At 39.2% G+C, this 15,440-nt stretch overlaps 1 protein-coding gene and 1 long non-coding RNA gene across 2 annotated transcripts; one reads left to right on the top strand and one right to left on the bottom strand.

The window, feature by feature from the left end:
• Positions 1-851: 851 nt before the first annotated feature.
• LOC112936978 (uncharacterized) lies at positions 852-5,152 on the top strand. Its single transcript, XM_026021660.1, has 4 exons — positions 852-1,282; positions 3,587-3,655; positions 4,059-4,765; positions 4,869-5,152. The coding sequence occupies exons 1-4, from the start codon at positions 852-854 to the stop codon at positions 5,150-5,152; spliced, it is 1,491 nt and encodes a 496-aa protein (XP_025877445.1).
• Positions 5,153-6,285: 1,133 nt separating this feature from the next.
• Positions 6,286-8,062, bottom strand: LOC107279357 (uncharacterized). Its single transcript, XR_003239261.2, has 3 exons — positions 7,889-8,062; positions 7,630-7,734; positions 6,286-7,050 (listed from the first exon to the last, which is right to left on the bottom strand). It is a non-coding gene; the product is annotated as an uncharacterized lncRNA (long non-coding RNA).
• Between the last annotated feature and the right edge of the window lie 7,378 nt (positions 8,063-15,440).

Raw genomic sequence — 15,440 nt, 5'->3', positions numbered from 1 at the left:
TACCAGATCTGGTAACTGTCTGCTATTATCCGGTTTGAATGAGATACCATACGATAATTACCTTGAAGTCTCTTAATGTGTAAACTTGAAGCTAATTATCCAACTTGCAATCCAATAACAGTACTAGTACTTTTTTTTAGAGGAAAAGAACTCTCCATTAACTTAAGGACTCAGCAAAATAACAGTACTAGTACTAGATGTGTATCGCCTTCCTCCTTTGTAACTATCCGGACAGTCGTCAGGCTTAATTAATTAATATACACTCGTACCCAACAAAAAAATAATATACAAGCTCGTATATAGAGCCCACCACTCAGCTTACCCTCTGCCAGATTAATTGCATATATAGTCATCTCTATGTACACAATACTTCTGCTCTAGCTTATATTTAGTTCCTAATCCTTTGCAGCATCTGCAAGAAGTTGTAGCGGTTAATTTTTCAACACGCTTCAACCATGGCACACACCATGGTGAGCGTTGCCACAGGGGTCCTGTGCCCTGTGATTGGGAAACTCTCTACTCTATTGCAGATGAAGTACAACAGGCTGAAGGGAGTAGATAATGAGATCCTCTCCCTGAAGGATGAGCTAAGTAGTATGAATGCTCTACTCCTAAAGCTAGAGGATATCGATGACCTCGATATCCAAGTGAAGGAGTGGAGGGACCAGATCCGGGAGTTATCGTATGATATTGAGGATAGAGTTGATTATTTCATGTACCAGGTAGATGGTGATGCCCACAGGCGTGAAAGCATAAAAGGTTTCTTGCAGAAGAGCATTCGACAACTGCGGATGCTTTGAGCAGGTGACAAGATGGCTCATCAAATAATAAAGTTAAAGGCTCGTGTTGACATGGCGAGTGAACGTCGCAAGAGGTACAACTTTGATGAGACCTTGTCAAGTTCAATTGGTGTGGTGCCGATCGATCCTCGATTACCAGCACTCTATGCAGAAAAAGAAAACCTTGTGGGCATTGATACACCAAGAGTAGAGCTCATCAGGTTTTTGACTGAAGGGGAGGATAAATTGCTGCAAAAACTGCAGGTGGTATCTATTGTTGGACTTGGTGGACTAGGAAAGACAACTCTTGCCCGTCAAGTTTATGAAAAAATTGGTGGGCAGTTTGATTGCCAAGCATTTGTGTCAGTTTCTCAAAAACCCGACATAAGGAAAATATTCAAAAATATACTGATCAATATAACAGAGCTCGATTATGGAGCCATAGATGCATGGGATGAGGAGCGGCTCATCAATAAACTCAGGGAATTTCTCAACGATAAAAGGTACGTACTTCTATTTTTAACTTCGTACTATTACCCTAATCGATAATTATTTATTTCATTACCCCTACTCTTTTCAATATACATGGTACAACCGCCTGCTCAAAATATTAGGTGGTCATTGCAAATTATTTTCAAAGAGAAAATAGCCTAAAACTCTTACATGAATGAGTTTCTTGACCCATGAGAATTTTGTTTTACTGCAAGAACCAGTAGCGCATCTAGAAATATTTTACAGCTCGAGCAAACTTTACTATAGCTAGTATTTACTACATAAATTTTATTTCTAATTTTATAATTAGATTAAATTTTAATGGATAAACCACCGACGAGCCCAAGCAGCTGCCTGGGTTGCCGGCCGGTAGATCCGCCCCTGGCAAGAACATATATTTCTAACAGTAGAAGATAGGAAAAAAAACAAGACCATGCCATCCCTCTCATACCAAACAGGCAGCCAGGACCATATCCCTAAAAGCAGGGATTACCCCTGGCCCTGAGTTATCAAGGGTGACTCATCTATAAAAATACCTTGATCCGTTTTCCATACCAATGCGTTCATATGCGAAAATTGTTCTTACGTAAGACCATGCGCCTACTTATGAAAATGGATTTTCACATGTGAGCTGGTCGCCAGCTAGCGAGTGGAATTTTTCTTTTTCCTATCCCCTAATCATAAGCTGGCTGCCCAGCTAGTCGCATATGAAAACCTGTTTTGTCCACAAGTACAAATCTATTCTAGTGGTGCCATTCACTATGAATGATTTATCGAATTAATTAATTTCATTTTACTTGACTATATAGCTCATACAACTAACTCAACTTGTGACACAAACGGGGCAAAAAAGTTACGTCGACCATGTGCTACTACCCTAGGAATAAACTAGTATTCTAAAGGCTTGTATAAAGGGTAAATATAATTACCTTTTTTTTCTCATTTCTGTAACTATCTAGCCTCCCTCTCTTTTCATCATTTGCATGTTAATGCACCGACTAACTACTCCCTGCTGTACTTTTTCGAAGATATTAATTAATGGATAACGAACCATGACACATTCCACTCAAAATTAGGGCATGTTTAGTTCATGGAAAGAAATTTTTTTGGATGTCACAACAGACGTTTGACCAGATGTCGGAAGGGGTTTTCGGACACAAATGAAAACCTAATTTCATAACTCGCCTGAAAACCGCGAGACAAATCTTTTGAACCTAATTAATCTGTCATTAGTATATGTGGGTTAATGTAGCACTTATGGCTAATCATGGACTAATTATGCTCAAAAGATTCGTGTCGCGATTTTTCCCCTTACTGTGCAATTAGTTTTTTAATCTATATTTAATATTCCATGCATATGTCAAAAGATTTAATGTGATGTTTTTGAACTAAACCAGGACTTACTTCTCTTTTGTTTCACCAATTCCTCAATCGTGCCTAAATAAAATAATAAGGTTTATAGGTGCACTTTTTTGGTGGTTTACTAGTAATTAATCCTCCAGTCACAAAAGAATACTATTATTTAAACATTTCAAAGTTAATAAGACATAATTATGACCGCTTAATTATTTTTCGTAAAATATCCAAATAATAGTAACACAGGTACACAATTACGAAAGTTTTAGTTAATAATAACAAATTAAATTTGGTTATGCTTTCATACATCGAAATCTATATTCTAAACAATAATAAAAGTTAGCCTAGTTTAACTACACCAACTCTAAAAAGACATTTTTTAATTATGACCGGATGAATTACTAATTTTCGCATATCTGACGCATGTATATGTGTGCCTATGTGTGGGATTATCATTTGTTAATTATATAGGTACTTTGTCGTAATTGATGATATCTGGAGCACAACAGTTTGGACAACAATCAGATGCGCTTTCTGTGAAAATCACCGTGGCAGTAAAATATTGTGTACAACACGTATCATTTCTGTAGCTGAAACATGTTGCTCAGCTGACTGAAAAAATATTTATGAAATGAAACCCCTGTGTGATGTTTATGCTGAAAAATTGTTCATCAAAAGGATTTTTGGCTCTGAAGATCAATGTCCTGCTTATTTGAAAGACATATATATTGACATCTTGAGAAGATGTGGTGGTTTACCATTGGCGATTATTTCACTAGCTAGCTTATTGGCTAACAAACCACGCACAAAAGAACAATGGGGGAGGTACAGAAATTCTATTTGCTCAGCAACTGAGAACGTTCCTAGTGTAAGCAACATGCAGAGGATTCTATCTCTTAGTTATAATGACCTGCCCCACTATTTGAAGACATGCTTGCTATATCTGAGTACATTTCCAGAGGATGTGCTGATATGGAGGGATCCATTGATAAGAAGATGGATAGCCGAAGGGTTCATCACTACACAAGGTGAAGGTGGACGAACTTTAGAGGAAGTCGGAGAGTGCTATTTTAATGAACTAATCAATAGGAGCATGATACAACCGGAGGAAATCCAATACGACGGGCAAGCTCATGCTTGCCGAATGCATGATATGATTCTAGATCTTATTATATCTAAATCAGTTGTTGAAAATTTCATCATTTCATTTTCTCATAATTATTTATTGGGATGTCAAGACAAGGTAATTCGTCGACTTTCCCTCGACTGTCGAGAGCGAGATGTTATACTTCCAGCAACCATGGCTCTTTCGAGTGCTCGATCACTTGTTGTGTATGGGTCCACCGAACACATTCCACTTATTTCAGCCTTCCATGTTCTGCGTACAGTTGCCATAGAAAGCAATGATAAACTGAAAAATTGTTATCTCAGGGATATTAGGAGATTATTTCAGTTAAAATACTTGAGGCTGAGTGAAGTTAGCATAAGTGAGCTTCCTGAACAGATAGGCGAGCTACAAGAACTACAGACACTAGAACTCCAACGTACCAGCATAAAAGAATTACCGAAGAGCATAGTTCGGCTGAAAAATTTAGTGTTTTTGGTTGCTGATGGCATAACTCTACCAGAAGGAATAGGAAATATGAAAGCTTTGCAGAAACTTGTAGGGGTGAAAGTTGATATCAGCACCCCAGTGGATTGTTTGCGTGAACTGGGTGGTCTGAATGACCTGAGACGTCTGTATATAATATGGTGTGTTAGTGATGCATACCCTGACAAGAAAACATACACAGATAGCTTTATTTCCTGCATCGACGAGCTGTGTACATTCAAGCTTCGGTACCTACAAGTTGGATGCGATGTTACAAATGATTCTTCTCTGGATTTCATGCTGGATTCTTGGTATCACCCTCCTTACCCACTTTACAATTTTCAGATGACCACATACTACTGTTTCCCCATAATTCCAGAGTGGATGGCCACGCTTTTTAACGTCGCATTCCTGGACATCAATGTTACTTCTGTGGGGAAGGATGTTCTTCGGATCCTTGGGGACTTGCCTTCTCTCTTATCTCTTTCAATTACGACGAAAACAATTGTATCAGAAAGGCTAGTCTTCGGCAGCAATGGGTTCCAATGTCAAAGAATTTTACTTCCATTCATGGCATGATGTCGTTGGTCCTTTATTGTTTGAGGTTGGGGCTATGCCAAAGCTCGAAAAGTTTTGGTTCAACTTGTCAGCACAAACAGCAGGATCTCTAAACAGCAACTTCTATGTAGGCCTCCACAACATGGTTTGCCTCAAGAATCTTGTCATTGAGGTAGACTGTAGGGAGGCGAGGGCAGAACAAGTGGAGGCTACAGAGGCTGCTGCCAAGAATGCTATTGCAAACAATCCTCTCCCCGATCATCTCAATGTTCAAATCAGAAGAAACTGGGTACACAGAATAATAAAGGACACGGTCATGGGCAACAGCGTTGTGGAACAGCAAGAGGAGACAACAGTAAAGATTCATTATAACTGAAAAAGTGTACTGTGGTGCAAGTAAGTAAACATGACTACACGAGTACTCAGATTACTCCAACCCTTGCACACACCTACAATTATTTGTGCTACTACAACAACTACTACTAATTAGTACTTTGTTCAGGAATTGAATGGGAACAATATCGTTGGAGGTATGTCACGAGAGCCTTCGACTGAGCCTGCCGAAAGCAGTTCACAGCCGCCAGGGTGAAGCGTGGCGGCAAAGTGCGCGAAGACGAACGCTCAGCATGAATCACTAGGGGAAGCCAAGGGACTGAAGTGACCAACCGATCAATGGAGGCCCACTTGGTGTCCTAAGAAGAAGCGCTGGGTGAATTGCCTACAATTATCCTCATAAATATCTCTATCATAAGGGTAGCCATATAAATTTCTCTGTATTGAGTAATCCTAGGGTACATGAGCTTGTACTAAGTTTATAAATAGGACCCAAGGGGCATGTATTGGGAGGATCCCAAGAAATTTTAAATATTAATACATTGTTTTTACATTTCCACAAATAGCGAACCTTGTCTTTCAATGGACTCTGTTGTCATTCGACAAAAGCTGGTGCTGACTGTGGGGAACCTAGGCCGAAACCACTTATGCCACTCTTGATATTTCTTAACGATATTACTACGAACATAATCCAAGGAATGCTCTATGTTACAGATATAAATCCACAAGCACACGGATATATCACTGTAGCAATTCACCCGAAAGTATTTTCAATGTATCATATTTATTTAATCTCAAGGGAAGATATGGTAAGAGAGTACTATTCTAATAAATTCTTATCACTAGCCGCCAACCCGTGGTTGCACGGAATGTTAATCTAAAATATGTTGTCGTGTGATAAAAGTATTGGTTTTTCTGGTACAAATTATAAGTAGACTTTCTATTACTGACAGTTAAATGTAATGTAAAGTTCAATTTACTTTGCAGTTCTAAAGACAAGATTATTTTGTCTCTGCTAGATACCTTTTTTTTCTAAAGACAAGTTCTAAGTGTAACGCCCCAGGTAGCCACGTACCTAGAGTGCCACACTAAAAAAACACTCAAAACCACTAACTCCCGAAATTATTAGAAATTTCGGCAGAGTCTCTGCTAAAAATACGGACATCCACGACAGGTTGTTATAAGATAGATCAATAACGAATTAACCAACACATTGCTAACCATCCTAGCTTCATAAATTCCATGTGAAAATAAGGACCAGAACTTTAAATGACCTCTACAAGTTCTACACAAAACTTTGCTAAGCAGAATCATAGTCTAAAACTAAATTTCAATAGTATGCAATAATAATGTGTAGTCTAGGGGTGCTACTCCCGTCCCATGCCAATCAATGTCATTAGGTACCTAAAAACCAAATTAAACACAAGAGTGAGTAAAGAATACTCAGCAAATACAATATTGACCTAGTAAAACATACACAGGTTTATGCAATAAGAAAACCAATATGAAACATTTGACTTCCTTCAATTTAAAACGAATGAGGCAAAAAGTAGTAGTTCCCTCCCGGGCAGGTGTGAATATCCTCTAAGCAATACCGGTAAGCCGAGCAAGCGTGATCAGCGCTTCTCAAGGATCATGAATAAAGATCCAAATTGCACTCCCATGACTACGCGTGGTACTTGAATAATGTAAACAAAAACTTCTGAAACTTCTGAAAGAATGAAACATGAATAACGTCGTGAATTTGAACCTGAAGTGAAATATGAATACGTAGCATAGCACCAACACCATACAATTGATAATAGGAAGCTTCGAATAATAATTGGCTAAATAAAACCAAACAAAGTAACACACTTTATCCATCACACAAGTCCGTCTTGTACTTGCCTTAACTTCTTCGATAATCCAACTCAACTCCTCTAACGTTGGAATCCTCCACACCTGTAGAGAAAAACTACGCATAAACCACTATATCCAACTAATGATAATGATAGTTACAAGGGACATTTAATAAAATCGAAACCTAGAATATATAATTTTTTTACCAATTTATACTAAATAACCTATAGCTGTTCCCTTACTGTTTTATGCGTAACTCATAAACCGTCTAACCAAATCTAGAAAATAATACAACTTCGGACATCTATACAAAATTGTCTACAACTTTCTTGTTGGGCAAAAAAATCCGATTATGCCTCTGCAAATCCCAGATTAAGGAAAACGAATTGCTGTCCTGATTTCTGGACCCGGTCAGCAGTACTATTTTTGTTGTTTCTCCTAAACCGTTTATCGGAATCGAGGGAAACCAACGGCGTTAGAAAGATATCGACGATGACTACAAACTTTATTTTGGACAACTAATCTGAATCCTGATGGTTTAACACCAGAATTGAAAATACGTTTTCAGCCCCTAATCAAGAACCTCAAAAATTGCACGAGCGGCTATCGAATAAATTTCTATTTGAATCTTATACTTCTACGGACTAAAGAGAAGTTTCCTCTGCAGAGGAGGAACACTACCTTGCGACAAATTTCCCTAATTTGTGAAATCGCTGAAATTCCGCAACGTTGCTCTGCCTTTTCCTTTCCTTCTTCCTCCTGTACAACCTCTCTGTACCCTTCTCTCTGATCAAGCAGCAGCAACAGCAGATTGGATCAGCACCCAATAGCAGCAGCAACGCACAAGCAGCAGCAACAGCAGATCGGCAGCAGCCGCAGCAGCACAAGCAGCAGCAACAGCAGATCGGCAACGATAGAAGGAGCAGGAGCAGGAACTCACCGGGAAGAAGGAAAACGGAAAGAAAACACCGGTTGTGATGGATGACGACGGCTGTGGTCTCCGGCTATGGTCGTGGCGGCGACGCAAACACGGCGGCGGCAACCGGGATGACGGCAGCGGCGGCAAGCGTGCAGGAGCGGCTAGGGCTGGCTGCTAGCGATACTTTTTTTTCCTTTCTTTTTTTCTTCTTCTGTTGGTTAAATAGAGAAAGACTAATGAAGATCGAACGGCCCACAATAATTCGGTCACTGGAACTTCGTTCGGACTCTGATTAGTATAAACTTATAGTCTATTTTGCACTACTCAGCGAGCTCTATGCGTTCACAGTTCCTGATCGCTTTAAAAGTTAAAATCTTGCGTGTTTGTTCTAATATTCCCCGAAATATACTAATACGAAATTTGGGGTATTACATTCTTTCCCCCCTTCAATCGAATTCGCCCTCGAATTCGCCCAACCATAATCTAGAATGCCGGGTATTACATTCCTCCCTCCTTCAATCGAATTCGCCCTCGAATTCGTCCAACCATAATCTAGAACGCCGGGTATTACATTCCTCCCTCCTTCAATCGAATTCGCCCTCGAATTCGTCTAGGTGTACCTCGAACAAGTACAGAAGGAACTCATAGGTAGGACTTATATAACTCACCAGGTGTGAACAACTCCGGATACTTCTCCCGCATCTATGACTCAAGTTCCCAGGTTGCTTCTCGCTCGGTCTGGTGCATCTAGAGAATCTTGACATATTTAATAGTTCTGTGCCTCAGCACTGTTTCAGATTCCTTCAATATTCTTACTAGACGGGATTCAAATGTCAAATCTTGCTCAATGGTCACCGGCTCTACGGTAATATGATGTTCAGGGTCTCTCAAATATTTTCTCAACATGGAAATATGGAATACATCATGCACACCTTTCATGGGCTCTAGTAACTCGAGGCGATACGCTAGGATTCCAACTCTTTCCACTATCGAGAATGGACCAATATGTTTACCTTTCGTTCCAAATCTCACAACACCTTTGGCAGGAGATACCTTTAGAAGTACTTGATCACCCACTTTAAATTCCAATTCCCATCTTCTGACATCGGCATAGCTGTTCTGCCTACTTTGAGGTGCAAGCATGTGTTATCATATTTCTGCTATCCATTCTGTAGTCTATTGAACCCAATCGGGTCCTAAAACAGCTCTCCCCCCTATGGAATCCCAACAACAATGGGGATCGACACTTTCTTCCATAAAGTGTCTCATAGGGTGCCATTCTAATGCTAGCATGGTAACTGTTGTTGTAAGCAAATTCTACAAGTGGCAAATGATCCTCCCAACTGCATTTTCATGAAAGAATACATGATCTCAACATATCCTCTAGAGTTTGAATAGTCCGCTCAGATTGACCATCAGTCTGAGGGTGAAAAGCCGTACTGATATTCAATTGAGTATCAAATGCCTCTTGTACAGATTCCCAGAACTTAGAAGAAAATTTAGCATCCCTATCAGAAACAATCGAGCGAGGCACACCGTGTAACCTCACTATCTCCCCCCTATGGAGTTAGATGTTGGTTTGTTAATCTAGATGTGCGGGTTGTGTTGTGTTTTCCTGTTTATAGATGACATTTTTTTTTATCTTGGATTGCAGGTCCCAGGTGACAATCAAGACAGTACTCACTCAGTGTTGTACCCTTGCTTTTATCTCCGCCAGCCAAGAACTGAGTGGCAGACCGGCAGGTAAGTCTGCAAGTAACATGACAAATAGAAATTATTCCCATCTGTCAATTCTTATCTTATACAGAAACCGATGTGTTTGCTCTGATTTATATTAATGATTTAACAATTTATAAATGGTAACCTGTATCCAGTACGTACTGAATGGGCTGTGGTTAATTGAGCTTTCAGTCCATAGGCGTGATAAAATATGCTGCATGCAGTAGGCTTCAATCTATCAGTAGACCAATCAGTAAGTTTTTCTAATGAAGCATTCGGTGTAATAATTTTATTTTTATGAGATGCTGAATGACATGCTCAAACTGTAGCTCTTGCTCAGTTGTTCGTCCTAATCTTTTTATAAGTTTTGAGCAATGCGGCACAGATTTGCAAGAGCAATGTGGAATGAATTCTACCGTTAAACTTACGAACTGACCAAAATACACTATGTGCATAATCCTCAGATTTTCTTCCAATTTCCAAACTAATATTGTTAGTTCTGCAATGGATAACAATGGTGGGGTTCTGTACCAACATCGTCAACAAGAATAGGTGACAGTTTCATCCATCCAGTTAATGGCATATTCATCGAAAGTCCTGCAGCGGGTAAAAATGAATTATTTATACATTAGATTGTGCAGTTTATGTTGTCATGTAGCTACACAGACATCAGCCACGTATGTATCAAGGAGTTCTGATATATATGCAGGTTGAAACATGACTTGTAACTCACAGGTTGGCTGTCAACCATATCATATATAGAATTCCATCACCCGTGAGTTTGCTTGCTTTACTGTTCTTTCTACCCTTTTACCTAAACTCGTATAATTGATCTGGATATATTTTATATGATCCCCTTGTTATATCTGTGTCTTAGCTAAAAGTATTTGTAAACCAGTGAAATACAATTGAAATAATCCGGCGAGATTTGAAGTTAATGTATTAATTTTTTTCCCGTTGCAACGCACGGGCACCCAACTAGTGTAGTTATAATTTGGCTCTGGACGTTGTGGTAGGATGAAGCATGGGTGGGCACGGACGGATGTTACGTAATTAAAATTTGACTCGCGATGATGTGTTCATGATTGCGGATGACACGTAACACGTCTGTAGGCTAAAATTGATGTGTACAGAGTAAAATTTTGACTCATAACGTGGTGTAGGTAGTGGCGGATTGGATGGATTGCCGGCGTAAAATCTAGTTAAAAATGACTGATGATAGTAAAATTTTGACTCATAACGTGATGTTGGTGGTGGCCGATTGGGTGGACTGCCGGCGTGAAATAAAGTAAAACAATGGCTCACCATGTCGTGGTGGGTGGTGTTGAAGTGGGCTGCGGGGACACGTTGGCTGGAGTGCAGGCAGGAACTGAATCAGGCGCCACCTAATACGTAGCACCGTAAAGTGCTATATAGTGTGTGTATGTATATAGGTATGTATGTACGTACGTATGTATGTATGTATGTATGGATTCAAAAGCTCAAGAAAAACATCACCCTATGCTTGTCAAAGAACAGCTGTAGACGCTATTCGTACAGTGGGTTTGCAACGAGCAGAATTTATGGTAAAGGGTGCTAGTAGTGGAAGAGATGCTGCATTACGAGCCATTGCTAAAAGTGGTGTACGATTAAGCTGTATACGCGATGTAACACCTATGCCGCATAATGGGTGTCGACATCCTAAAAAAAGACGTCTGTAAAAGAATTAAACCCCTTTCAAGAGAAATAAACGATTCAATGATCAAATAATAATACTAGTCTATATGGTTCGAGAGGAGTTAGCAGGATCCACTCAAACACTACAGTGGAAGTGTGTTGAATCAAGTAAATTTGTTTGGTGCTCCATGGTGCCTGGGCACCATGATTGAAATTGAGTATATACCCAATTCAAATAAGTATGAATTTTTTAAATATTTAGATAGTAACATTAACTACTTTACTAGCTAGTTCAAAAGAAGTTTGAACTGAATTTAAATATATTTTTGTTAGATTTTGATTCTAGGTATATAAGATCAAAACATATAATTAGTTAGGTATGTAATAATGGATTGTGAAATAAAGTTAAATTTGAGTTATTTTATTGCTACGTATAGGTATGAATCGAATTCTTATAACTAGATATATACTCACAATTTGAATATATATGATAGAAAATATAATGATGCTAGCCGCGCAATCAGCGCGGGCCACCATGCTAGTTAGGCATGAAACGAATGCAGATTGATCTACTTGTATTTTTTTTACTTGTGCAAATAAATATTTATTTCCTTTTGAGAGAAAAGGTGTACATACTATCTTAATTATTCATAATGTTCCATTCGAACATCTATATTTTATGCCGCACTACAGTGCTCTCTACTTATAGTAGAAAGCAATCTGAATTGTTGATTTCATTTGATTGAAGGTTGCAAATCTATTTATATTATCACCCCAGTTAGTGGTAGTAGAAACGAGTATGGGCATTATTGTCAAAAAAAGGTACGAATGAGTATAGTCATCATTTAGTAGTTACTAAACTTTTTATCCTCATATTTTGGTTGTTTTTATGGAATATGAGCGATATCAATGGATGATCATATATAGATTGATTTTTGGAAAAACATAAATGACAAAGTAACTTGTAATCATTGTATTAGAAAATTACTAATTTACCCTAATAATACTGGTACTACCACCCTGCAGGTCTGCCGCCTCGCGCAGTCACGTCCTCGCCTGATCGCTATCGTCTGTCTCACTGTCTGATCTTCGTGACTTCGTCATTGGCATTGAGAATAATATCTTGGACAATATTGATCTCCAAACTATCATTGATGATTTCACTTCAAGAAATGCTTGAAGATCTTTTTTATAAGGGACATGGGATATTTGTGATCTTTTATTAAGGTATTTATACTACTTTGTTTCTATGGCGTTTTTTACTTGTCAATTATATTATCGTTTTTCTTTGCGCTTTATAGAGTATATGTATATATTAGAATTAAAAAAATATATACTTAACTTATTAAGGGTCCATAGTGTCAAGTTCGCCTAGGGCCTCCAAAATATCAGGACTGACCCAGTCTGGTAGTATAATACTACCGGTAGAGAGCACCGGAGTATCGATCCTATATTTTCTACTCTTTTAGATAAAGCCAAATGAACACTTGTTCTAGTTTTACTCCTTCCCGTCCTAGCTTCATTCTAAAAGAAGGCAATCTGACTCATATGTCCATCTCTGTTGCAATCGGATTGAGGGGCAACAAGAACACAACTAGAGGATCTGTACATCTAGGGCAAGTCAATGTAATCTAGTTGCCATGCTCTATACATGCTTTCTCTCATACCTTCAAGAACACGAGCATTCAACAGGTAGTAGATAGGTCGTTGTGCATACTCTGCTGCCAAGATTGCAATGGCATTGAGGCGGTGTCGTGGGAGTGATAAGAACCTGTCAATGTGGAGCTAGGCTTTGGGGTTCCATTGCACGAGACAGAGAGAACGGGACGAATCGCATGGCCGCGTTTGAGTCTACTCAAGGTAAATTTCAAGTGCAGATATGTAAAATGCAAAAATCGTTAGCGTGTGTGTAATTGGGTTTTAGTTGTTCAAACTTAATAAAAAGGGGTTTACTCAATATTTTAAAACAACTTCCATATATAAAGTTTTCGCACCGTTTAGCATTTTCAATAGCGTTCTAATGAAAACCGAGGTAAAACATGCGTATTTGAATTTGAATTTGCCTTTTCGCTTGGTCCAAATGCGAATAAGGGTAAAAACCTTACTGAATTTTCATAATGCTAAAAAGTTTTGGCATGGAATGAAGGTGTGTTTGTAAGATGTTTGGTCTGTTGATTCAAGGGTCCGTTTGATCCTTAGTCTTTTAAAATTTCAACGCTTCGAGGATAGAAGTCCCCAGAATTTACCAAAATTCAGTACTCTTGAGATACCCGTAGTATGTTTGTTTTCTTTGTTACTAATTTTCTGTAATACCACAATTTAATTTTTTTTGTCCAACAAAACAAACCCTACATGTTTTATCTTTCTCCCAAGGCACAGTTAAGTTTGATGTTACGTTGTTACTAAAGTATCAGCAGGCCAAAATGTCAAATTATTGTCAAGATGTGTTCTTTTTGTTTAATAATGCCAAACTTTTGACAAAATTACTTCAAAGATTTTGCTTAGCGCCTTGTCAAACTAATTGCAACATCAAATAAACAGGTACGATTTGCCATTACTTTTTTTTTTGGTGTATGGCACTCGTTTAGCCGGAGCTCACCAAGTCCGAATCCGTGTTGATCGATGCTATAGTTCGCCTCCACCTCCGCCTCCGCTTCAATAAAGCGAGAAATCTAGCTGCCACACAAATAGTAATCTATTTATCTATCTACAGGAACCATCCATCATCGAGAAACCTGACAAGAAATCCCCCGTCGATCGAGGTGTGCCGGTTCTCGCAGCGCATCTCCCGTGATGGCCGGTGAGAAGTTCCAGATCATGCAATACTTGCAATGGGAACCAGGGTTTCCCAAACCGCCGGGGCCGGGGTTACCGTGCCCCGGCGGTAAGCACGGTTATCGCGCGGTAACCGCGGTAACCGTGAAAAACCGTACAAAACCGTGTAAAATTTATCAAAAATTTAAATTATTTTTTAAATTTATTTGAATTTAAGGAGGTTACTGCGGTATTTATATTACCGTACCCCGCGGTAAGCCCGGTAACCGCGGTAACCACGCGGTTACCGGCGGTAAAGCAAACCCTGATGGGAACACCTTGCGCAGTTGCGCTGATCAGCGGCAGCACAAACGGGACTAAACCGGCCGCAGCCGCCAGTGAGAAGGTTCTGTCGAAGACGTCCGCCAGCCAGGCGGCCAAAATTTCTGATCATTTCGGTTGGATCGAGATTTATGAAATTTCGTGATTTTCGGTACATTTCAGATCGAAATTTTATCATGTTTTGACTGGGTTTGAATAAAATTTTACCAAATTCAACAAACATTTGAGAAAATCCAAAAAATTTGGTCGATATATTGATTTACCAGTGGGATCCAAAATTAACCGAAATTGTAATAATTGCGTCGGCAACAACAGGAAGAGCCGGCGGCGAGTGGCTTATCCGGTGGCGGCGAGCCTGCTGGTGAAGCCACGACGACGGCGGAGTCAACTGATCATCAGTCGTACCACGAGTGGAATGCGGAGCACGCTGCGTTGCTAGATGAATTGTGGAAGAAGACTATATCTGAGGTGAAGCTTTCAGACCATATCATTAATTTACTATTCCCTCCGTCGTCTGATAAGATTTGTTACATCCCAACGAAATCTCTTTTATATCATGGAACGGAGGAAGTCTGACTACTGTGAAGGTCCCGATGGTCTCGAAAGCTACTACATCGAGGATGATTCGGACACTGAGAGAGATTAGCATATGTAATTAGTCCTCATTTATCTATGCCCTAATAGTGTTTAGTTAATGCCTCTTCTATGTTTTCGTTACTAGCAAAAATATCCGTACGTTGCAACGGGTGAAAATTCTAATCATAATATATGGTTTTTATGGATAATCATATCAATGTAATAGCCCAACCTCGACGATGACAACCTTACTGATGCTTGCTTTACCTAAAATAATTGGATTATTCATGTGACAACATGCATATAATCTAAAATGCTCTTTCAATCTCATTCGTGCAACCAGTAACAGAATCAATCAAATCCTACACTGTCTCGCATGGTCATGTTCACCGTGCACATCTCTAAATACTATCTCTGTCCCAAAATATAGCCAATTTTAACTATGAATCTGGACATACAAGTGTCAAGATTTATAGCTAAAAATGCTTATATTTTGGGATGGAGAAAGTAACAATTAAAAATATGT

The sequence above is a fragment of the Oryza sativa genome, chromosome 11 (genome assembly GCF_034140825.1).
Source record: "Oryza sativa Japonica Group chromosome 11, ASM3414082v1".
Taxonomy (NCBI): Eukaryota; Viridiplantae; Streptophyta; class Magnoliopsida; order Poales; family Poaceae; genus Oryza; species Oryza sativa.
This window is presented reverse-complemented; position numbering and strand designations above follow the sequence as displayed.

Excerpts from the sequence above, each read along its gene's own strand:
- LOC112936978 (XM_026021660.1), top strand. The coding sequence starts at position 852 with ATGGCGAGTGAACGTCGCAAGAGGTACAACTTTGATGAGACCTTGTCA. Across the intron at positions 3,656-4,058 it reads AGGGTTCATCACTACACAAG|GGATATTAGGAGATTATTTC; the intron begins GTGAAGGTGGAC and ends TTGTTATCTCAG. Across the intron at positions 4,766-4,868 it reads CGGCAGCAATGGGTTCCAAT|CACAAACAGCAGGATCTCTA; the intron begins GTCAAAGAATTT and ends TCAACTTGTCAG.